Source organism: Balaenoptera borealis, assembly GCF_965194805.1.
Source record: "Balaenoptera borealis genome assembly, chromosome: 3".
Lineage (NCBI taxonomy): Eukaryota > Metazoa > Chordata > Mammalia > Artiodactyla > Balaenopteridae > Balaenoptera > Balaenoptera borealis.
Genome location: NC_138866.1, coordinates 166,037,344 through 166,063,165, shown reverse-complemented (window position 1 = coordinate 166,063,165; position 25,822 = coordinate 166,037,344). Strand labels below are relative to the sequence as shown.

General features: G+C 39.0%; 1 protein-coding gene across 20 annotated transcripts in view; it reads right to left on the bottom strand.

Annotated features, from left to right (window-relative positions):
* ABI1 (abl interactor 1) overlaps positions 1 to 25,822 on the bottom strand; it is a 97,219-nt gene that overhangs the window by 48,269 nt on the left and 23,128 nt on the right. For 14 of the 20 annotated variants that reach the window (XM_082385538.1, XM_082385540.1, XM_082385528.1 and 11 more), the window contains exon 2: positions 7,129 to 7,296. The exons of the other annotated variants lie outside the window; for them this stretch is intronic. In XM_082385538.1, coding sequence (XP_082241664.1) covers positions 7,129 to 7,296 — 168 coding nt within the window. The remainder of the gene's footprint in view (positions 1 to 7,128; positions 7,297 to 25,822) is intronic. 20 annotated transcript variants of the gene reach the window in all.

Here is a 25,822-nt window from a genome sequence, read left to right as displayed (position 1 = left end):
AAACTGTAATTTTAAAAAACCCTAGAGCCAGAGAATCCTTTATTCCATAGTAATGCTGTCTTTCATCAAAAATATTTTTACATGAATTTACTCAATGGAGGTTTTATAATTTATACTTTGCTCTTCAAAAGAACAAACCAAAAACATTAGAGAAGCTACTTTCATGCCAAGCTTGGTGGGGGAACAGTTTTAGAAAAAATGAACACGTGTGACTGCGCATAAAACTGCAGGTGGCTAGAAAGGAAATCAGCTCAAAGGAAAAATAACTAAAAATAGGCTTAGAACAGTGATTCTGACTGCCTTCATTTGGATTTTCAAATTATTTCAGAGCTAAAATGTATACAATTTGTTTTTAACCAAGATGGTTGGTTATTTTAGAAATAAGTTCTGCCATAATTAAATATACTTATTTATGTCTTAGAAGTTCTCAAGTATCACTTGCAATTCAGAACCAAAGGATTTTTAAATCTGAAAATTTTTTAGATCTGAAACGATCTTAATGACAAAATATAGCAAAATAAATTATTCCTGATTAGTTGAAATAAAAATTCCTATGACAGCAAATTTTGTTGGATCTCTAACAAAATATTTTTAGGGATGTTATGCCTTGATGTACATGCCAGATTCTTTATAAATTTCCTCTGTCTTTATATATTATTATGGATTTACAAGCCCTAATGCTAGAAACACTTAGAAAAAGACTTAAAAGTAAACAAAAAAAAGTTTCTTTAAAAAATTAAGACAATGAAAGTGGTTTTTAAATAGGAAGCTATTGCCTCCAAAAAGTTATCTTTAATTTATCACATGAATCTAATCATGAAGAAACAAACATTCATATTGACATTCTACAAACTGACTGGCCTATAATTTTCAAAAGTATCAAGGTCAGGTGAAGTCAAGGGTAGACTGAGGAACTGTTGCAGTTTGAAGAAGGCTGAGGAGACATGTTAACTAAATGCTTCTGAACTGGGTCTTTTTCCCATAAAGCTATTGAACAAATTGGCAGGTAAGCAGAATGTGTGGATTAGATGCTAATTAACCTGATTTTGACGACTGTTTTATGGCTATGCAGTAGCATGTACTTATGTCTAGAAAATACACACCGAAGTATTCAGGAGTGATGGGGCATCATAGCAGCAGGTTATTCTCAAACAGTCCAAAACAAAAAAGTTCTTTGTCCTGTACGTGCAATTTTTCTGTGAGCTTAAAATTGTCCCTCCTCCCCCTCCAAAACAATATTTTAAGTCATCTTTACTACTCAGTGATAAAAATGAGAGCCTTTTTTTTTTTTCAAGTTCAATGATTCAGAGGTATTTAGCAATCAATGTTCCATTAGTCTGTGGAGGAACACAACCAAATAAGGTTTCTCTAAAATAAGGATACAATGACTTTTTTTTCCATCAACTGAAATTAAAAGGGGATGGCCCCATTCAAAACTGTTACAAATTCTAATGGCCCTAAAGTCTCTGCATTGAGTTCCTCTAAAGAGATTCTGAGACCTTCCACTATAATTTCCTTCCCTTTTATTTGTTGAATAAATAGACGTATGCATGTTAGGCACCAGAAATACAGCAAAGATCACAGTGAACGCTATGGAAGGCAGACAGTGAATAGGACAAATTAACGATGCAATTCTAATAATAAATGCTACGAAAGGGAAGTATAGGATGTTATAAAAACAATTAACAGAATTCTAATAATATGTGCGCAGGTGGGAGGCAGGCCAGAAAGGGGAATTGGGGAAAACCACCCTTTAATAAAATTTAGGGTAAGACCTCAAGGATGAGTGGGAGTTAGCCAGGTGAAACATGTCTGTAACAATATGAGCCAGGACACTGACAGGCAGAGAGATTTCTTATCCCTGGAATTTAAAGGTCCTAGGTGGGTTAGTAGTAAGGGGTAAGGCTAAAAATAAAGGCAGGTGCCAGGCCTCTTACAGTAACTTAAATGCTGTTAAAAAGATTTTAAGGTTTTTTTTTCTTGCAGTCACTGATTTTCAAATCTTTCTGTTGTTCATCCTAATTTCAAATCAACTCTTACACAGAATCTCATTATGTAATATAAACAAAAGTAGCACTGTCCTGTCTAAAGTGGAAAGAGGGTGCTTTAGAACTTCACCAGCTGAGCTTCCTGCTTCCCTAAGTGAGGGCAAAGGCAAAAACAGGAGGAAAGAGGGGGCAGTATCAGAAATAACACATGGTGGGCTGTATTAGCCAGATTTCCAATCAGAAACTGATGAACTATTCCAATTAGAAAAATTCAAAAAGCATTTATTACACAGAGGGACTAAATACAAAGGAATGGTGAGGGATAGGGGAACAGAAAGGAAGGTACAGGAACTAGTGTTAGCAGCAGGAACAGCACCCCTAAATCCAAAAGGACAAGGGCAGGAGAGATTACCAGACGAGGAAGAGAAAGTCACACAGACAAGGCCACCAGGAAGGGCTTTATTGAGGGGAATAATGACTTGTCTTGGGACACAGCCAGTCCACCAGGAAGAAACCAGGGAAATAAATATTCTGAGCTTAACTTCCTCACTGCTCCCGACCTACCCATGTCCACACTGGCTGCACCCTATCTGAAGCCGGAAGTCACAGGCCCCATTGACATAATCCATACAGTAAACCTCCCAGGGTAAAGACCAGCGGGGAGAGAACAGATCAGGAAGACCAAACATAAGCTATCTGTCATGAAGCAGTAGGCACAGAAGTACAAGGAAAGATCAAACCTAGCCTTCTGGAACCAAGGAAAAGGTTTCCATGAGACCAGGACAATTAAGCTGAAGCCTAAACAATGAGCAGGAGTTAGCCAGGCAGAGGAAATCGGGGAGACAGACATTCCAAGCAAAGGGACTAGCCACTACGGCGGCACACTGCTAGAACTCTGAATGAATGAGGAGGTGTGAAGCACAGAGCGTGAAGGAAGGGAAGGAATGAAGCTAGAAAGGCAGGGGAAGACAAGATCATGCTTGCATCAATACCACGCCAACAATCCAGCCTTTGTCCTGAAGGCAAAGTTTAAGGATTGAAATATCATCTGATAGAGGTGGGCGTGGGTTTTTAATAAAAGTAATAGGCACAGAGATTTTCTTTTTCATGGTAATGGTCAATCCTCGCTCTTATTTGTTGACCAGCTCCTGCCTGGTTGTTTCACAAGAACTGCAAGGCAGAGTGTGAGTACGGAGAAGACTGCAAACACTGACACTGTCTAATTACAGGTTCTAATCCACTTCAGCCTTTTTTTTAATTCTCCACACTTGGACTTTCTCAGGGAACAGGTGGGCAAAAATATTTTCAGTGACCACATTAAGTACTATGTTTAAGATTCTGAACCAAATCATTGATAGTTCAAAATTTACACTAGGGTACATTCATTTTCCTTTGAAATGGAGAACTTTCTAAAAACAACAGTGAGGGACGTCCCTGGTGGTCTAGTGGCTAAGACTCTGCGCTCCCAATGCAGGGGGCCCGGGTTCGATCCCTGGTCAGGGAACTAGATCTTGCATGCCGCAATGAAGATCCCGCACTGGCAATGAAGATCCTGGCAATGAAGATCTCAAGTGCTGCAACTAAGACCTTGTGTAGCCAAATAAATAAATAAATAAATATTGGGCTTCCCTGGTGGCACAGTGGTTAAGAATCTGCCTGCCAATGCAGGGGACACGGGTTTGAGCCCTGGTCTGGGAAGATCCCACATGCTGCAGAGCAACTAAGCCCGTGCGCCACAACTACTGAGCCTGCGTTCTAGAGCCTACGAGCCACAACTACTGAGCCTGTGTGCCACAACTACGGAAGCCCACGTGCCTAGAGCCCGTGCTCCACAACAAGAGAGGCCACTGCAATGAGAAGCCTGCACACCGCAACAAAGAGCAGCCCCCGCTCGACACAACTAGAGAAAGCCCACGCACAGTAACGAAGACCCAACACAGCCAAAAATAAAACAAATAAAATAAAATAAATAAATTTTAAAAGCTAATGTTAATAAATAAATATTTTAATTAATTTGAAAAAAAAACAGTGATGCTTATTCACAAGGACTTATTCACAAAGGACTACAGATTTTCTGAAGTTCCACATGGATAATTTAAAGATTCAAGGATCTACTCCTTGCCAGACCCTAAGGGAGACACTAGGGACACAGTGATGAACCAAACAGATGAGGTTTCTGTCATCATTAAACTTACCTCTAAGAGAAGGAAGAGGCATTAAATAAGTAAACAAACAAACAAACATAATCACAAATTTGTCACGTGTCACAAATAAAAGCAACAAGGAAGAGGTGGCAAAAAATATTTCTAGATTTAAAAGAAAGATATCACTGCTCCTTTTTGCAAAAGCAACATCCATGGAGTAGAAGGAGACAAAATCAAACCACAATGGACTGAGGCATATATATGTTTCAAGGAAGAAGATGCCACAAGATGACAGATTCAAGAACTTAGGCTGTGAACTGTCAAGAGAGAAAAGGAAATATCTCAAAATAATTGGTAAGGAATGCTTTTTTTAAGATGGGGGGAAAATACTTAATGTTGATTAGAGGGGGAATTCAAGAGAGGCTGAATATAAGAGAAAGAATGGATGATTAGCTATGATGACTAATAATGCCAACGTTTTATATCCAGGTGTTAGGCTAAATGCTTTACATGCAATTCTTTACTTCATCTCTAAGGTCAGCTCTATAGTCCCAATTTTGCATATGAGAAAACTAAACTCAAAAAAGTTAGGTTATCTGATCAAATCACATGCTGGCAGAACTAGGATTCAAACCCAGATCTTTATGACTTCGAAGCAGACCATACCACACTGTCTCATTCAAAAAATACTTTTCAAACCACCTCTTAAGCTCTGGTTAACTACATACAGAGGATACAGAGATGAGGAGCTCCTGGGGCGCAATCGGTCGGGGCGTGGTACTTACACAGGATTGTCTTTACCTTCAAAGAGAGAGGGGGGGCTTCCCTGGTGGCGCAGTGGTTGAGAATCTGCCTGCCAATGCAGGGGACACGGGTTCGAGCCCTGGTCTGGGAAGATCCCACATGCCACGGAGCAACTAAGCCCGTGCGCCACAACTACTGAGCCTGTGCATCTGGAGCCTGTGCTCCGCAACAAGAGAGGCCGCAACAGTGAGAGGCCCGCGCACCACGATGAAGAGTGGCCCCCGCTCGCCGCAACTGGAGAAAGCCCTCGCACGTAAACGAAGACCCAACACAGCCAAAAATAAATAAATAAATAAAATTAAAAAAAAAAAAAAAGAGAGAGAGAGGAAGGGGAGACAGACATGTATCGATACCTCAAGTCACTGATACAAGGAGGAGCAAGTAAGATGGCACAGTACAGACTGCGTCAGTAACCCTACCCTGACCTAATCAGTGAAGGCTTCATCTGGTGCTTATGTTAAGCAGAACAGAGATGAACAAAGTTAATTCCAAGTAAGACAAACAAATTACGGAAAAGCAAAGAAGCACAAAATTGCATGCTGTGTTTGGAACACTTCAAGAAGTTGAGCATGGCAGGAATGTGATGAGAGTTGGAAGAGACCAGACCAAAGGGCCTTTTATGCCACGCTAAGGTATCTGAGGTTTAAACCACAGGAAGTGAAAAACCATTTCCAGGCTTTGAAACAAGATTAGGCAACTGTAAAGACCCAGCAACTGATTAGGAGGTTCAAGCTATAGCCTGGTGAATGGCTTACAGACAACCAAAAGGTCAGAAGATCTGGAAAGAAACTCCCAAACTAACCGCTTATAATCAAAACAGAAGAAAGAGGGTTCCAAAGTCCCTTTTTGAGAAATGTAGCCCTTATTCTAAGTGAGATGAGACCAGTCCCCAGTTATTACTATTGATTAGGACAGAACTAAAATATGGTTTAGCCCAAACTTTGTGATCAACAGGTAGGGGTTTGGAGGTTTGCTTCCTCAACACCACAAATAGACTATCTGAGGCAGAATATGGGCTTGGGTGATTCATTTCTCCAAAAAGCATATTGAACAGAGGCAGGATAGCCTGCTGTCTGCCTTAAAAGTAAAGAACAGAGTCTCCAGTTTCCAAAGGATCCTCTTTCGCTTGCTTCAAGGCTTAATCACATCAGTCTGCCATCTGATGATGGTTAGGGAAGACTGATACTCTCTTTTTCTGCTAAACATGCTGCTCTGATTCAGGAGCTGCATATTTCCCACCAAGCAGGTAACAGAAGCAGAGAAGCAACAAAAGGATACACCTCCTCCCCTAATGAAACACAAGCTGTCATTCAGCTTTATCAATGAAACCAAATCAAAGAGAAATGAACTACAATTTAGAACTTCAGATTTATTTTTCCAAACTAACCTCCAGGTACATTCCTCATTCCAAACAAAACCTACATCCTAGTCACCCTGAACAAGCCATCATGTCTTTGTCTAACGCCACTGCCTCAGACTGGAATGCATATGCACTCCATGTCAATATGATAAATGCACAGGCTCCCGTCAAACCCCAACTTAAATGTCACTCCTTCAACGCCACCCAAACTACATGCCCACAGGACTTTTTTCTCTATTCAAATGTTTATTAAATATTTCCATGTATTGTATTGAATAGTATACAGACCAACCCCTCCTAAACAGAAATTTTAACAAACACTTACTGAATGCTAAGCATATGGCAGGTTTAGTGCTAGGTTCTAGAATTTTTTAAATTGAATAACAATACAATCTGCTGCCTTTCAAAAACTCCCCAACTACAATAAAAAACATACATAGTAAAGGTAGCATTTAGGGTAAATGGATAAGGAAAAAAAGAGAAATAAGACCAGAATGAAAATCAATGCAATGGATGAAAATCAATTCTACACACACTCTTCCATTAAACTGAAGAGGAGGGAATACTGTCCAACATATTTTGTAAGACCAGCACTACACTAGCACCAAAACCACAGACCAATAACCACTGGTATGTATATTTTACCAAACACACAAAAAAACTTAAAAAAAAAAGAAGAGTAGGCTTACTGAACCCAAAGCTAAAGCTGAAAGTGGTAATGACTAGTCAGTCAGTAAGAAGATGAGTAAGGACTCCATATTTCTAGGCTACCTATTGATACTATACTGCCAGTTAATTAAATGTGAATTTAAAGCTTTTTACAAGCTGTTACCTGTGAGATATGATTGATGGAAGACTCCATTCTCCGAAGCTGAGAGGCTTGGATGTCCAGCAACTGGAGTACATTGTTAGCCAATGCATTTATTTGATAAGCAACACTAGCTAGGGATTGGGTTGTGTAGGCTTTGGTCTCTTCTAAAGCTTTTCTCTTGTCTGTAGCCTGCAATAAGAACAAAAACAACCAATATTTACTTAGGTTAACATTCATTAAACATCTGTTCTGTAGAAAGGCAGAGTTATAATTATATTTTTTAATAGAAAAGCCCAACTGAATCAAAAAATTTATCGGACCAGTCTGATGAACCACAAAGCACTCTACCCTTGGACCCTAATAAAGGCATGTGCCTCAGGTCCTATTGCTCACTCTCCGCCTGCACCCTGCACTGACCTCCCCACGTGTCCCCTCAAGGCATGCTGTGTATCTCCTCCAGGACCTGTGAGTAATAAATGTCTCTATTTCACTTTCCCTTCTAGTCTTTTGTTGAACCTTGAGCTCACCATCCATGACACCCTGGGGCTCTACTTAACAAATGTTAATTTAACAAAAAAATCACATCTACTAGTCCAATGATATGGACTAAATCCATTCTACCTTACATTCCTGTTTACATTAATCACCATCAGAAATCCAAACCCCCCATTAACCATTACAACCAAGCTTCTCATCTCCACAAAAACTACTGTAAATCTTATGACCCCAACCTTTACCCATCCATTCTTCCCAAACTCTAGTACACAACTCAGAGTCAGACAGTAAGAAATGTTCAGAGACAAAGTTCAGAGCAAAATTCAAAGACAAGTGATAAACCCTGGGGGGCGGGGGGAGGTGGGGGGAATGGATGGGGGAGGGGAGCAGGGTGGCCAGCAACTTGTATCACAATTAATATGTAATCTAAAAATTAAAAGGCCAAGAATAAATAGAAACAATGGAATAGAGATCTAACAGTTCAAAAAAAAAAAGAAAAATAGCAATGCAACCACTCAACCATTTTTAAAAACATTCAACATCGCTCATCATAGACAAGAAATGCAGATGCAAACTAATATGAGATACTATTTCTCACCTATCCATCCAGCAAAAATCCAAAAGTGGGACAAGGTACTCTGCAAAGTTGTGGGAAAGACTCTCTGATACACTGCTGGTGATAGCCAGCAAAATTACACATGGACTTATTTTCTGTCCCAGTAATTTCACTTTTAGGAATCTATCTCAAATAATCACTGGCAAAAATATTATGTAATTATTCATTACAGCACTATTTGCAATAGAAAAGACTAGAAACAACCGATATAACCAGCGATGGGGGATTGCTTGAATAAACTATGGGACCTCCAAACAGCAGAGTACTATACAGCTGTAAGAAGGAACGTTGAGGGATGTCGTTATTACCACTACCCTCCATCTCCAGAATATTGCTAAGGTGAAAAAAAAAATACGATAGAAAATAAAAATGTTTATTGAATGCTACTACTTAAGAAATGGGGAAAGATAAATAAATATATGTTTTTATTTTTTAAGAAAAAAGGATAAAACATAACATCTTTAAAAAATAATTACATATGGGGTCGGGGTAAATAGGTGGGTGAGAACATGGATAAGATTCTTTAAACATACCTTGCTTTTAGATTTGTTTTTGGAACTATGTAAATAATTCACACAATTATAACAAAATTAAATTTTAAAAAGGAATTTCCCAAAATTAAATGTAAAATTAATCAAATGAGCCTAACTGTGCATCTAATTAGTGGCTTAACCAGAAAGAAAATATCCTAAAAGTGGCTTCAAAGCACAGAAATTTGATTGTACATTCTTAATGGGGCTTATCCTTAGGACGAAAACAACTGAAAGAGGAAAACAAAAAAATACTAAAGCTGTTTTCAATCACTTTGTTGCTGATGGTCGTTTTGGAATTATTATCCTGAGACTGTTGTTTGTGTAGTGTGGGACAAAGCAAGTCATTACTTATGTTTAAGTCATTGAGACCTGAGATGTTTGGCATAATTCAAAAGAGATTCTGATGAAAGAAGAATGAAGTTAAGAAAAAACCTATAGTTCTGGATTTAAACTGAAAGCATTCATTTGAACCTAATTTTGATTTTATCATGTATTATATATCAATATCCTAGCTCTGTCCAACGAAAAGGCCTAAATGTAAAACATGGTGACTGTAGTTAACACTGTACTGCATAATTGAAATTTGCTAAAAGGGTAGAACTTACCTGTTCTCAGCAAAAGAAAAAAAAAAAAAAGATATACATGAAGTGATGGATGTGTTAACTAAGTATTGTCAATGGAATGATAGCAGATACGGGTGCTACTTCCAGGCCTAGACGTAAAAACTTCCCATGCGTCTTCCGACGCAATGGTTAAAGTAAAATGTAGCCCTACCAAAAAAATAAAGCTGTATTTAACAGAAACCATTTTACACTGCTTCTATTTTAAATTTAAATTTAAAATAATTAAAATCAAATAAAATTTTAAAATTCATTTTCCCAAACTAGCCACATGTTAAAGTGCTCAAGAGCCATATGTAGATTGTGGCCTTACTGGAGACAGTGCAGTTCTAGTCACAGTTAATTTCCTCTATAGACCATGGATTTAAAAGTTAAATCTGCACAAGAATTACTGCTGTCACTTATTTCAGGTTTGTAAGTTTAGTATCCAATAGTTGGTCTCCCTCATTCTTTGGTGCTTTTACTGTTATTAACTACCAAGCAGCCTTAGTATGTTCCAAAGGATCACACGAAATGGATTATAAACCAGAAGACAAATAGCCAGCACTTCTCCAAGGAGCTAAAACAGACACTGTTGATCAATTATAGCAGTCTTCCTACAAAAGTCTAAATACTTTTAACTAATCACTCTAGGAGCTGACACGTGATATGTAACCCATTTGCCATCCCTGTCTTATGCCACTTACGAAATTTGCTTAAAATGGAAATAAACATATTCAGCTTTAAAGGAAAAGTTAATTATTTAAAAGAGCTAAACTCAAAATAAACAATGTAGCCAAGAACTAAACAGGAAATTCCTTAGATAACTGAATTTTCTGAAGAGCCCATATATAAAACTAGCTCTCTTCTTCCTCATTTATCCACCTGTGGATACCAAGCTTAGCTAAAGAAACTTTTCAAGTAAAACTACTCCTATTAAGTCCTTTTCTTGCCCCTCAAGGTAACTACACAGGCAAAATAATCGCTTGTTTTTCACTCCCTAAGGTGGAAATTACGAGTTATAAGCAATCGCTCTCATACCTATACATTTATTTTTAACCACACTTCCTCTCCCTCGTTCTCAACCTTCACATATGACCACAAGAAAAACCTTTCTACCTCTGTTACAAGTAATTACTTAAACCCCAAAAGAGACAGAGAGAACATCCTCGTCATGAGTATGCTTAAAAAGTAATGCAGGTATTCCCGGGTGGCACAGTGGTTAAGAGTCTGCCTGCCAATGCAGGGGACACGGGTTCGAGCCCTGGTCCAGGAAGATCCCACGTGCCGCAGAGCAACTAAGCCCGTGAGCCACAACTACTGAGCCCGCGTGCCACAACTACTGAAGCCCATGTGCCTAGAGCCCATGCTCCACAACAAGAGAAGCCACCGCAGTGAGAAGCCTGCGCTCACCACAACTAGAGAAAGCCCACGTGCAGCAACAAAGACCCAACGCAGCCAAAAATAAAATTAATTAATTAAAAAATTTAAAAAGTAACGCATTCTAAGTGAAAAAAAATACTATATGGTTTCATTTTTGCCTGCTTTTTTAACAAAGAGAGAGATAAAATTTAAAAATTAATGTACCATGGTCCTATCATTCAAATTGACCTTGTTAACGGTTCAGTGTATTTTCTTCAAGTCTCTCAAGTACATGTATGTATACAAGAATGTAAAACTTATCATACTCTATAGCTACATAACCTTTTTTCATTTAAAAATATACCATGAGCATTTTCCCATGTGCTATTTTTCTCTTCCTATTCTTTTTTAAAAAACAATTTTCAATAGCTTCTTGATTATGGCAGTAACTGTTTGTTGCCTACTCTCATTTTAATTCCTCTAATATTAAGACCCTGATTTTAATCAGGGCATCAATGCAAAAAGCAAGTTCAAATCCAACTTCCTCTATCTAAATAACCAAACAAGAGATGGCATTATTTCGTAGTTGTAGGAATTCAATGGAAAACATGTACAGTGAATTACAAATATCTCCTACTGTTCCCCTGGTTAGCAGAGTCTTACATATATGTAGAAAAAATAATATGATAACCCCATGTATCTGTCCTTCAACTTCAATAAATGTCATATTTAGTTTTAAAAATTCACATTTTACTTGGTTTTATAATGTTTGCAAAGTTTTATATCTAAAATATATTAAAAATTAAGTTTCACTGATTTTTAAATGAAGTCAGGACCCTTCTTAGAAAATATCTTAAAATACCCATTTTAATATAGATTTTTTTTTTAAGGAACTGTTTTTCTTTTTTTTTATATAAATTTATTTATTTTATTTTTGGCTGCGTTGGGTCTTCATTGCTGCGTGCAGGCTTTCTCTGGTTGCGGCGAGCGGGGGCTACTCTTTGTTGCGGTGCACAGCTTCTCATTGCAGTGGCTTCTCTTGTTGTGGAGCATGGGCTCTATGCATGTGGGCTTCAGTAGTTGTGGCACACGGGCTCAGTAGTTGTAGCTGACGGGCTCTAGAGCGCAGGCTCAGTAGTTGTGGCACACAGGCTTAGTTGCTCCGCGGCATGTGGGATCTTCCCGGACCAGGGCTCGAACCCGTGTCCCCTGAATTGGCAGGCGGATTCTTAACCACTGCGCCACCAGGGAAGCCCTAGATATTTTTACATCATATGAAATAAATACCAAAACACCAATACTGTCATTGTGCTCTAGCTCCACCTTAAATCTGTATTCCTCAAACACTACTACTGTTGATTTATTAAAAGTACTTGTTTATTGGGAATTTCCTGGAGGTCCAGTGGTTACGACTCTGTGCTATCACTGCAGAGGGCGCAGGTTTGATCCCGCAAGACACGCGGTGAGGCCAAAAGAAAAAAAAGTACTTGTTTATTTATTTTTACAAGTCTAATACAACTAATCACCTTCTCCCAACTCTTCTCTGTAACATTTTAGCTGTATAATTAAGTTCCAAACAAACACTAACCTATAAACTAACTTTAAGAGCATCATTTCTAATATAGGGCCCAACTACTGAAAGATGTCCTACAGGGAAAACAAAGCCTATACCTAGCACATATCCTACAGTACTAGCCTAATAACATTTCAGAAAAATAGTATGACAAATTAAAATGTTCTCTTTCTTACTTACCTTGAACTCTTCTTTAAAGTCTGACAAGAGGATTTGAAAACAGTTTGTTTTCTTTGAGGAACAATAATTTCTCTGTGTCCTAACTGCAGGTGGTTTAATAACCCTGCTTAGGTAACAAAACAGGGGTCTCATGTGCATTTTTTAAAAAAAGTGTTAACCATCTTGCTTCTGTCTTTACCTTTCCTCCCAATCTTTGTAGAAATGTCACCACACTGTATCTAACAACTTCTAACTTAACTCTAATCCAAACTTGCCAGAAACTTTTCCAAAGTCAGTATTTTTCCCACAGAATATTTCGAATATTTAAATAAGGCTTTTCCAATGATAAAATGGAAGATATTTCATGATAATTCATTAAAAAATAACCCACATCTACCAAAAAACACCATATTTCAATGACTCCAACAAAACAGCTATGTCAGAGGCACCATTTTTATGTATCACTCAGAAAAAAACCTGCCAACTCAATTACGTCAGAATGCTTTCTTATGAAGAAATTTTATTTTATACTTACAGAAAATGCTCTTTGGGATTTATTTAGATGGTGAACTTTGTATATCACTCTTTTTTTTTTTAAGTTTTTTAAAATTTATTTATTTATTTATTTATTCATTTTTAGCTGTGTTGGGTCTTCGCTTCTGTGCGAGGGCTTTCTCTAGTTGCAGCAAGTGGGGGCCACTCTTCATCACGGTGCGCGGGCCTCTCACTATCGCGGCCCCTCTTGTTGCGGAGCACAGGCTCCAGACGCGCAGGCTCAGTAGTTGTGGCTCATGGGCCCAGTTGCTCCGCGGCATGTGGGATCTTCCCAGACCAGGGCTCGAACCCGTATCCCCTGCATTGGCAGGCAGATTCTCAACCACTGCGCCACCAGGGAAGCCCTGTATATCACTCTTAACCATAGAGTAATGCCAGCTATAGAGCTCATTTTCAAATTTTTCCAACTTCCAAAACAAACCCTTTACATCTTTTGTTTTGTATGATTCAAGATGCAACCAAAGATTGTGCACAACTCTTGACAGGCATGTCTATTCAGTTTCCTTAAAACTAGAACATCCCCTCCCAACCCTGACCTTTTTTTTTCTTTGAAAACATAGACATTGGGCTTCCCTGGTGGCGCAGCGGTTAAGAATCTGCCTGCCAATGCAGGGGACACGGGTTCGAGCCCTGGTCCGGGAAGATCCCACATGCCGCGGAGCAACTAAGCCCGTGCGCCACAACTACTGAGCTTGCAAGTCACAACTACTGAGCCCACGTGCCTAGAGCCCGTGCTCCGCAACAAGAGAAGCCACTGCAATGAGAAGCCCGCGCACCACAACGAAGAGTAGCCCCCACTCACCGCAACTAGAGAAAGCCCGCGCACAGCAATGAAGACTCAACACAGCCAAAAATAAAAAAATTAAATAAATAAATTAAAAAAAAAAAATAGACATTATTTTAAAATTCCAGGCCAGCTGTCTTATAGGAAGTCCTACAACCTGGATTTGTCTGATTGTTTCCTCATGATCAGATTCAGATTAAACAGAGAGGCTGGAATAATATATAGGAGATGCTGTGAACTTCCTACTACAAGTGATACATCTTTTAAAATAAGGTTCCACCTTTATTCCCAGGACTTTCCTCCAAGCTCCTGACACTAATTCTGTAAACTTTGATGCTGGTGCTATCTTAATCTTAGCAGGAGGTATCAAAAAAAATTTTTTTTAAGAGAAAACCCAAGACTCTTTTCTTTCTTCAAATGGTCCTTAAATGGTTTGACTCTTTTCTTTCCTCAAATGGTCCTTAAATGGTTTGTTGACAGGTTGCAATAATACAGTTATACCAACAGCAAAACCATCCAAATTCATACAAAGACAACTGAGAACAATGACAACTGCTGCTTGGCTGATAGCTTTTTAAGGACAACATTAATTGTAAAATGCATCCCAGTTACAGAAATGTTAAAATGCGGGGGTGAGGAGAAAGTTTCTTAGAACTGCTAAAATACACTCTATAAAGTTTAAGAACTCTTTTTTTTTAAAAGAGGTATGTTAATGTTAATGAGAAGGATTTAAAATGTCAACTTTTAATACCTGTAACAGGAGGAGTTTTATATACACAAAACAAAACATCTACTTTGCTGAAGGCCACCTAAGTATTTGGTTAGTTTGAGACTTGAGAAACTTTCCAGGAGGAATCCATAATCACTTCGTGGAGAGGTATGTGAGGATTCAGGAAAAAAGAGCACACGGGCCAAATCCTGGTTGGAGCCATGGGGATTAGGGTATGCATGCATACACTCAATACCTAGCTAACATAGAAAGGATCTAATTTTTCTCCAACACAATACCTATTCCAATAAAAGTAAAAAGGAAATAAAAAGAAACCCTACCAGGTTACAGCAAATATCCAGCAAGAAGAATAAATTTTTTGCATAACAGTTCAGGTTGAAACCTAGTCACTGTAAGCTCTAGCACAGCTCCTCCCCACCACCTCCCACTTAAAGTAACTGCTAACTGCCTAATAGTCCTTTCATTCCCAGCAAAATCCAGGGGAAATCCCTGCTGCCTGTTGTGTCACAGTTTTGAGGTACAGGAATGGGAGTTGTTGCACACGCTCTTCTTTGATTGAAGAGCTAACACAGAACAATCAACAGCTGGTACACTCATATATATACTTTTTTAAAAAATAAATTTATTTATTTTATTTATTTATTTTTGGCTGCATTGGGTCTTCATTGCTGCATGCGGGCTTTCTCTAGTTGCGGCGCACGGGCTTCTCATTGCGGTGGCTTCTCTTGTTGCCGAGCACGGGCTCTAGGCTCACGGGCTTCAGTAGTTGTGGCACGTGGGCTCAGTAGTTGTGGCGCACGGGCTTCGTTGCTCTGCGGCATGTGGGATCTTCCTGGTCCAGGGCTCGAACTCATGTCCCCTGCATTGGCAGGCGGATTCTTAACCACTGCACCACCAGGGAAGTTCGTCAGCTGGTGTACTTATTAAATAACATTCCAAAGTCAACTCTAACGTAGATTATGTTTTTAAACCTTCACAAGTCAATTTATAACTCCAGGGCATTTCCAATAACTAAATAATTACGTTCTGAAATTTTAGGTTTTACCTTAATTATAGCCTCAGTCAATGAAACTTATCCCAGACTCATTCCTTTACCATCCTGTACCATACTACAGGATGGTAAAGGAATTATATTTATAAAAAACAGGCTTAATGAAAACCTGTAAAAACCCAGTTTTAGAAAGAGCAACTACATTTAAACACAAAATAAGTTAAATGTATTAAATAAGTTAAATAATGTCAATGTATGTCAGTAAGTTAAATAAGTTAAATAATGTCAGTGTATTGTTGACAGAATATATTCCACAGGAGTCCAAGACACTGGGTTCCTTCCATCAACTCCTTCCATGTTAACTAATTATCTTCTCATATAATCTTATTTCTTCTTAAAAGGAATTAAACTTTAAGAGCCATGATGATCAAGAGTGTTGCCTGGGCAAGCACTTTAACATTCTGCTGGAGAGTGCAATTAGACAATATGCATCACGGTTCTTTAAAATGCATATATTCTTCACTTCTAGGAATTACCCAAAAGAAATAAAAGGCCAAGTGCAAAGAAACTGTATGCTCAATAATGTCCACACCTTTGTTTATAACAGCAAAAAAAAAACACCTAGAAACAATCTAAATGGCCAATGACTGATAGTTAAAATATTCAGGTATTAGAATGCCATGCAGTCAATAAAAGTGATCTAGGTATTTACCAACAAGGAAAACGCATTAAGTCAGAATTCAAACTGGGAAGTAGAACCACCATGAGTTACAGAATAAGAAATTACAGAATTTTACTTTACACAATTATAGGAATAGCTGGGAAAGTTGTGAAGGTCCCAGAGGGAAGTATGAGGATCAGAGAGTCATCAAATAGTCTATCTGAGACACCCAACACATCCAGCTGCAGAAAAGCAACTGCAAAGGAAAGACTCATGGAGAGATCTGGGAAGCTGTAGGTCTCCCACCAGGTGAGTGGGCCTGATGCCACTGCTGATCAAATTATCAGCAACCAAGAAAGAGAGCTGGACGCAGAGCAAAGGAGACCAAGGTCAAGCTGGAACCCACCAACACCTCTGCATCTCTCACTGCATCTTACCACAAAAACCTTCAGAGGTTAGTGAGTGTAGCTTACACAAATTCTCTTTTAGCCAATTCTAACCCACAAACATGCAGGGAAGGAACCATACTATAACTATGCCATACACAATTCCACCTTAAGTAAACTGATATAGTACGAACCACCGTGATACCCTCTGTCAATATGGTACACACACACCTCTGTCATCATATTCAGCTCCTGAATAAAAACAACAGCAAAATCACGCTTCAGTCTAACATAATGCAACCATCCCTCATACAACCAAAAAGATGCCATCTCCCCAAAAGAGAGTACGAAGTCTACTTTCTCTTTGAGTAATGTTCTTTCCTTTCTTAGTTGAGTTGTACTTCCCCTTTGATATCCTGTAACTTAAAATATTGAAATACAAGGTTAACCACTAATAACACATCTTAAGTTAAATACAGAAGAATGGGGGGGGGGCAGAGAATAGGTTACTATATACACAAATATTAAGATACAGAACAAATATTCATAACTACTAGAGTTTTCATTCTATAACTGGTCATGAGGTCATAGTTGGTGTTTATCATAATTTTCTTCTCCTACTATCCATTACATATTTCATTTGCCCTCAGCAATCACCTCATATGGTTGTTGTTGCTTGCCTGGTGGGCTGACTCAAACCTTCTCTGCCATTAGCAGCCCTACTTGTACTGGGTTGTTTTAGTTTTCCATTAACTTTTTTATCATAGGAGACGGGAGTGGTAAACAGCACTCCAGAGGATCTCCTGCATTCCACACATACTCCTCTTTACCCCCAGTGTGTAGTAGCAACCCAATTTCCACTTGAGAGTCAGGATCAATCACAGTAACCAATACAGTAATCTCCTGCTTTGCCTGTTAGTTCACTGGCACAAGGAAGCCAAAGTGACTGGTGCTCAACTTCCAGTTTAATAGAACCAGTGCTGCATTCCCCAATAAAAGCATTCCTCTCTTTGGAACTAAGAACTCTAAACCAGCATGCCCCAGAGTTGTGGATACAGAAGAAAAATTTTTGGTAGTGGATCATTATGGGTAATAGTGAGAAAACATCACTTCGTTTCCACCTCTTGATTCCCTGACATATGAATGCTGGCTACAAGAGAAACCCCACCACACACCGGTGGCTGATTCAGAGACTAGACCACATCTTAGAGAACACTACCCCAACACTGCGAAGAACTGCCACCAACTGGGCAGTGAGTCCTCAAAAGGACATTCCACTGTTCTATCAATTCAGCTCCTTCAGGCTAATGGGGAACATGGTAAGACCAGGGATTCCATGAACATGAGCCCAATGACACATTTCACTTGCTGTAAAATGAACTGCCTGGTCAGAAGCAGTGTGATATGACATACCAAGACATAATTAAGGCATTCTGAAAGTCACAAAGAGTTTTGGCAGAAACAATGCAGGGAGGGAAAGCAAATCCATACCCAGAGTAAGCAGCTTTTTCAGGGAGAAAAAAGTGCTGTCCTCTCCATTATGGAAGTAGTCCAATGCAAACCACCTGCCACCAGATATCTGGCTGGTCCCTCCAGAGGAATGGTGCCCTCTTAGGGGGCCATTGGTGGCTCTCTGCTATTGGCAAGGTGGTCATTCAGCAGTAGCAGTAGCCAGGTTGGCCGGGTGAGTGGAAACCCATGTTTCTGAGTATATGCACAATCTCCATGCCTGCCACCATGGTGTCTTTCTCATGAGCTCGCTGGGCAAGGATAGAGGTGGACAGGGAAAGAGGGTGAAATCCAGAGGTAACGTCCTGTCCACCTGATCACTAAGATCCTTCTCTGCTGAGGTTGCTCTTTGATGGGCATTCACAATGAACACAAATATTACTCTGTGTCCAACTGGAAGCATATCTATATATCTGTTCCCCATACTTCCAATTATGTTCCTTCCAAGCCCATCATCAATTAGCCGAACGATTAGCTATTGCCATGAATTAGAGTGGGTCCACATCTCTAACCATCTCTTTCAAGACAAAACAACTAGGTGCACTGCTCAAAGATCTACCAGTGGGTTGCAAAAAGTATTTACTGTATAGCACAGGGAACTATATTCAATATCTTGTAATAACCTATAATGGAAAATAAACTGAAAGAAATATATATATACATATACATATATATATATATATATATATATATAAAACTGAATCACTTTGCTGTACACCTGAAACTAACATAGTATTGTGTATTAACTATATGTCAATTAAAAAAAAAGATCTACCCACTGGGAGAATTTCCCTTCACCACTGCCCTTCTGGGTAACTGCTGAGTGTGGCTATAATGCTACAGATGTCCATCTTCAGGTGGTAAAAGCATATTATGTAGAACCATCTGTAAACTAGACCGAAGTGTTTTCTTCCTCAGTCAACTGGGACTCCTCATGAGGCCACAGGTGTGGGGTGAGAGTGAAGAAGCAAAGAAACAGGAGTATGAGTATACACCATATGGAGTACACACCACAAGAGAAGGTATATAAAATACTCAGTAATAAAAGCAAGATATAAAATGATTATGTACCTGCTTTTTTAAAAGAAATGTGTATACAGCTCAGAAAAGGTCTAAAAGGAAATGTATCAATACGGTAGTGGTCATCTCTGGGTGATTTTTAAATATTCTTTATATTTCTCTATATCCAATTTTTTAAATGATCATTACTCCAATAACAAAAAATAATGATTTTTTTTTAACTTTTTTTTTTTTTTTTTTTTTATGGCTGTGTTGGGTCTTCGTTTCTGTGCGAGGGCTTTCTCTAGTTGCAGCAAGCGGAGGCCACTCCTCATCGCGGTGCGCCAGCCTCTCACTATCGCGGCCTCTCCTGCTGCGGAGCACAGGCTCCAGAAGCGCAGGCTCAGTAATTGTGGCTCACAGGCCCAGCCACTCCGCGGCATGTGGGATTTTCCCAGATCAGGGCTCGAACCCGTGTCCCCTGCATTAGCAGGCAGACTCTCAACCACTGTGCCACCAGGGAAGCCCATGATTATTTTTACAAAGAGAATTCTCTTGGTATAATCTTAAAGGGAAAAAAACCAGAATATATATCTGTGTATATAGTGTGACCTAATTTTCTTTGGTATAATTAAATACCTACACAAGCTAACTCATCAGATAATGAGAGAAGATACATTAGCATGTTAACAGTTGGATTATAAATAATCTGTGTTTTCATCCTTATCCTTTTGTGACATTTCCAAATGTTCAACAATAACCACGTAACATTTTTGCAGACACCAGGAGACTAAGAAGAAGGCTGTCTTAGTAGAGCATGAGGGGGAAACAGAATTTGAATCCTTGATGACACTGAGCGAAAGAATTAACCAACAGTAGGATAATCTTACCTTGGAATTTCTTGTGATATAAAGTAATAATAAATGTTTCTTATTGTTTAATCTTAATTGAGATGAGTTTACTACCTGCAAACCTAACGCATCCTAAATGACTTAACTTTTATATGAGGGAGGGGGAGAGTAAGTTTCCCAAAAAGGGTCTTGGTTAAACTAGAAATTAACAATTTATAGTAATACTCCTAGTCATATAGAAAAAAAAAAATCTATTAGAATAACTTCCAAATTACCAAGACTATTTTCTAAACTAGTCCACTAATTTATAGCTGACTGTGTTATTCACTACAATTTATCTGAAAAATCAGCCTAGTTTGCCCTTCCCACAAGGCAATTATATTTTAATCTGTATTAGTCTGCTCAGGCTGCCATAACAGAATACCACAGACTGACTGGCTTAAACAACAGAAATTTATTTTCTCACAGTTCTAGAGACTGGAAAATCCAAGATCAGGATTCTGTTTCTGGAGCTCTCTTCCTGGCTTGCAGAGACGGTCACCTTTCTCACTGTGTCCTCATCCTCTGGTGTCTCTTCCTCTTTTATAATAAGGACACCAGTTCTGTTGGACCAGAGCTCCACCCTATGACCTCATTTAACCTTAATCACCTCTTAAAGGCCCTATCTCCAACATAGTAGTTATATGGGGGGTTAGGGCTTCAACATATAAATTTAGGAGCAGGGGGCATAATTCAATCCATACTATCATTTTTCTTCTTAAACATTAAGAAATATATCCATCTTACGAATACCCAAAATGTACTCCTGATAGTAATACTTTTAACAGCATGTATTACTGGTTCTCAAAGCATTTTTCACATAGTAAACTAAGCAGACATCCTGGTTTCACAGATAAGGCACTATGTAAAGCTCAGAGATACTAATTTGTCCAAAGATCCCCTAAACGGTAAATGGTGGAGCTAGGACTGTGTACCACACAGCTCTTCATCTTGTCATATGCACTTAAAAGATAGGAATTTTATATAACCTAATGTTCTGAACAACAGAAGCAGCTTGGGGTCAGAAAGAGGAAGGTCAGAAAGAGCAAAGGACAGGGTTCAAAGCAGAATGAAATTAACAGGAACATGAGCTTGGAGGTAAGCAAGCGTTAGTCAGCAGGCCCAACGGAGAAGGAAATATGCCACAAGGCTAGAGAAATCCTACAGACCCTTGAGGAATTTGGACTTCATCCTAAGGCTAAAGGGGAGCCACTGAAGGATTTTCAGAAAGAAGAGACATGACTAGTTTTTGGCTTTAGAAAGATCACCTCAGTTGCAGTTTTACAAAGTGGATTGGGAAAATACACACGAGAATGGAGACAGGAATTCTGTTACAATATGTACTCTGCACCACACACAAGAAAGTCATCTTTATGTTAAATACCCCATGAAAACAACTAACAATGAGGAGAAAGAAATTTGGTGAGGTTAAGTAACTTGCCCAAAGGAGCACGGCTAGGAAGGAATAGGGCCACCAGGTCTCCAAAGGCCATGGTCTCCCCTATGCCACACTGCCTCCCAGTCTACAATTCTAAGAGTGAACAAAGTATAGTTCTAATGTGTCACAGTGAAACCACTGAAGTATTTCGTCTAAGATGAGCCACCCCAAGTCATCATTAACTAATTTGTGTACCACATGAATTTTAATTAACTAGAAGGGAAAAAAGAATAGAGTGAGAAAGCTGACTTTCTCCAGATAGCTGAGAATATTTCTGATCTACGAAACAATTAATGCTCTATATAGGGGATCTATAAATGAAAAAAAAAAAAAACTTAAACATTTAACACTTTTCTAAGTTATTCCTCACTAAAGGAACAAATTCACATCTTTAATTCATACCTAAATAAATGTAACTTTGCTAGGAAATTACTAAAGGAATATAATGCATCATTCCACAAACTACAAGGTAAGGTAGTAGTTAACACTGTCACAATCAGCACCACCCTTAATTAACTGACTTGAGAAAAACAAAGTACTTCTGCTTATAAAAAAATCAAGGTTCTATAAATATCAACAAAAGTACCTTGTGCTACCACTGACTGCCTATTTCCTCACTTACACCAGCTTACAATACAAGTCTCACAGAATCAGTCTTGGCTGTCTCCATCCTAGTGATTCATTAACCACATTTTCCAAACCAAAAATCATAACTAGTATGACACTATCTGACAAACTACCTTTACCCTAATTTCTTAATTTGTTATATAAAAGTATAAAAATTACAACAGTATGAATCAATTAACAAATCTTTACTGAAATCAACTAAATTTTCTAAATTACAGACAGCTATTCCCAAAAACTGTGAGACAGAGAGTCATTTTTACAACTACTCCAAAAAATCTATGAACAGAGGAACATTCTGTTAACACCCATCAGTTATAAAAATAGAGACAAAAGAAGGAAAAATATTTTATTAACAAATTACCACAAATTGAATCCAAACCAAATAATTTAACCAATCAGAAATCTAAGTACCAATTAGGGAGATACAATAATATTAAAAAGAAAGCCATCTAACAAAATATGTACAAGACCTATTTGAGGAAAACTACAAAACTCTGATGAAAGAAATCAAAAAACTAAATAAATGGAGAGATAAACCACGGTCATGCGTAAGAAGACTTGATATTGTCAAGACATCACTTCTCCCCACCTTGATCTATAGATTCAATGGAATCCCAATCAAAATCCCAGGAAGTTACTGTGTGAATATCAACAAAGTGATTCTAAAGTTTATACGCAAAGATGATGTCAGCCAGGTAGCCGAGTAAGACACCCCTCATCGTATCCACCTTCAACAACAATTTTGCATCTGTCCTTGGACAAAAGGGAGCTGTGGGATCCAGAGAAGAGACTATAAAACTCAGGAGCAGTCCAAGATCAAGGAGAGTTGTTTTAAGACAGACCTGTACCCATGGTCTCAGCTATAGACTCAGAACCAACTCTTTATCAGAGGCCACGGCTATAGCCCCATTTAGCTTTGGTTCTGACACCAGCACCATATGCCAAGGGGCATGGGAGGACTCTTACCCACCTGTACATAAGGTAATACACACACAGACATTCAGTCTCAGGTGTGAACCATGAACTGGCCTGTGAATGAGCTCCAGCCCCTCACAGCTGCAGTCCAGGAGCCCCTAGAGAACACTAATTTAGACAATCACCCACAGATGAGAGAACCTTTGTGGAAGTCTAGGAGTCCAGTTGAGAAGTTCCAGCCCACCACTGGAACAAAAGAAATCGGAGATAAGATGCATTGGAAAGGGTAAGAAGCACAGTTTGATTTTACCCGCTTTACCCATCCCTTCAAGGCAGCACAGCTCAGAGCCAAGAGAACACTTCTCAGCCAATGACTTCTCCCTCGAGGTGAAGTGAGAGCAGGTGAGGGAACGCCTAGCTTCCCCAGCTGTGTGACACACTGCCAAAGAAGCCCCGTCCAGAATACTGAGTCGTGAGCAGCAAATCTAGGAGGTGGTGAGTGGCTGGGAGACCAGCAGCCAGACCTTGGTGCGGAACACAACAGAAGGGATGTGGATCCTACTAAGCACGTCAAGGGCTCCATTAGGAGGCCCAAGCACAAGCTCCTGGGGATGCTCTGCCCACAGATACCCCCACACTGGCCCACAGGCGCCACCAGTGCCCCTCGTGCCCGACCCCACATACCCCACCTCATGACTGGCTCCCGTGAGTGCTCCACACAGTACCAAGAGTGAGCTTTTGCAGCAGGCTAGCGAGCACGCACAGAAAGCCGGCCTGAACCTGCAGGCCTGGGAGAGACCGTGAACTTGAGCCATAAGCACCACCCTCAGGAAAGCAAAAAGGAGGCTGTCAGCATCCGGCCTGGTACTTTGCAGGATCAAGAGAATGCAAACAAGCTTAAGAATTCTGTCACAAGGAGGAGCAAGAAATGTGGAGCAGGAATATCCACAGAAGATATATCAAAGCCTCGGAATCCCTAGCAGATCTGACAGAAGATATTTCTCTCCTGCAGTCAATTAGTAAAAACTGGAGGTGACTGCTACTTCAAGTGTGAAGACAGCAACACAAGAATTCAAAGAATATGAAAATTCAAGAGAAAATGACACAATCAAAGGCTCACAATTTTCCAGTAACCAATCCCAAAGATATGGAGTTCTGTGATTTACCCAATAAAGAATTCAAAACAGGTGCTTCAAGGAAGCTCAATGAGCTACAAGAAATCAAAAAGATAATGTAACGAAATCAGTAAACACATGAACAAAAATGAGAAGTTTAGCAAAGAGATAGAAATCATAATAAAGAAACAAATTCTGGAGCAAAAAAATGCAATAAGTGAAATAAAAAATGCGACAGAGACCATCAACAGCGGCCTGGATCAATCAGAAGAAAGAATCTGTTAAGTAGGAGACAGGAACTTTGAAATTATCCAATCATAGGAGAAAAAAAATGAAAAAGAGTGGGAAAAGCCTATGTGATTTTGGGGATATGATAAAAAGAAACAATTTGTGAATTATTGGAATCCCACAAGGAGAAGAGAGGGAGAAGAGGGCAAAAAGTATTTTTAAAGAAATAGTAGCATAGAACTTCACAAATCTGGGGAGAGATTTGGACACCCAAGTTCATGAAGCTCACACGTTCCCAAACAAATTCAAATCAAATCTTCTGCAAGGAACATTATAACGAAACTGTCAGAAATCAAAGACTAACAGACTCTTAAAAGCAGCAAGAGAAAAAAAGCTTGTCACCTACAAAGGAATACCCATAAGGCTATCAACAGATTTCTCAGCAGAAACCTTACAGGCCAGGAGAGAATAGGATGATACATTCAAGGTGCTTAAAGAAAAAACTGCCAACCATGATTACTTTATCCAGCAAAGTTGTCTTTCAGAAACAAATGAGATATAAAGACTTTTCCAGACAAACAAAAGCTGAGGGAGGTCATCACCACTAGGTCTGCCTTATGAGAAATGCTGAAAGGAGTTCTTCCACATGAAATGAAAGGATGCTAATTAGCAACATGAAAATATACAACACACTGGTACAGGTAAGTATATCCTATCCAACAGCAGCAGAATACACATTCCTCTCAAGCACACACAGATCATTCTCCAGGATAGAATCTATGTTAGGTCACAAAACAAGTCTTAGCAAATTTAAGGAAACTGAAATCATACCAAGAATCTTTTCTGACCACAATGGTATGAAACTAGATACCAATAACAGAAGGAAAACGGGAAAATCCACAAATAAGTAGAAATTAAAAAACACACACCCGAACAACCAATGGATCAGAAAAGAAAACAAAAGGGAAATCAAAAAACATCCTGAAACAAAATGGAAATACAATTTATGGGATACAGCAAAAACAGCTGTAGGAGAGAAGTTTATAGCAATAAGTCTACGTTAAAGGGAATTCCCTGGTGGTCTAGTGCTTAGAACTCGGTGCTTTCACTGCCGTTGCCTGGGTTCAATCCCTGGTCGGGGAACTAAGTTCCCGCAAAGCACGTGGCGTAGCCAAAATAAATTAAAAAGAAATGCATTTTAAAATAAATGTCTACATTAAGAAAAATATCTCAGATAAACAACCTAACGTCACACTTCAAGAAAAAAACCAGAACAACCTAAGCCTAAAGTTAGCAGAAGGAAGGAAATAAAGATCAGAGTGGAAAAAAATGAAATAGAGACCAGAAAAAATAGGAAAGATCAATGACACAAAGATCTGGCTTTTCAAAGAGACAAACTAAATTTACAAACCTTTAGTAAGACTAAGGGGAAAAAGACATGAATAAATAAAATCAGAAATTAAAGCGGAGACATACAACTCATACAATAGAAACATTAAAAAAATCGTAAGAGACTCCAATAAACAATTATACACCAACAAACTGGATAA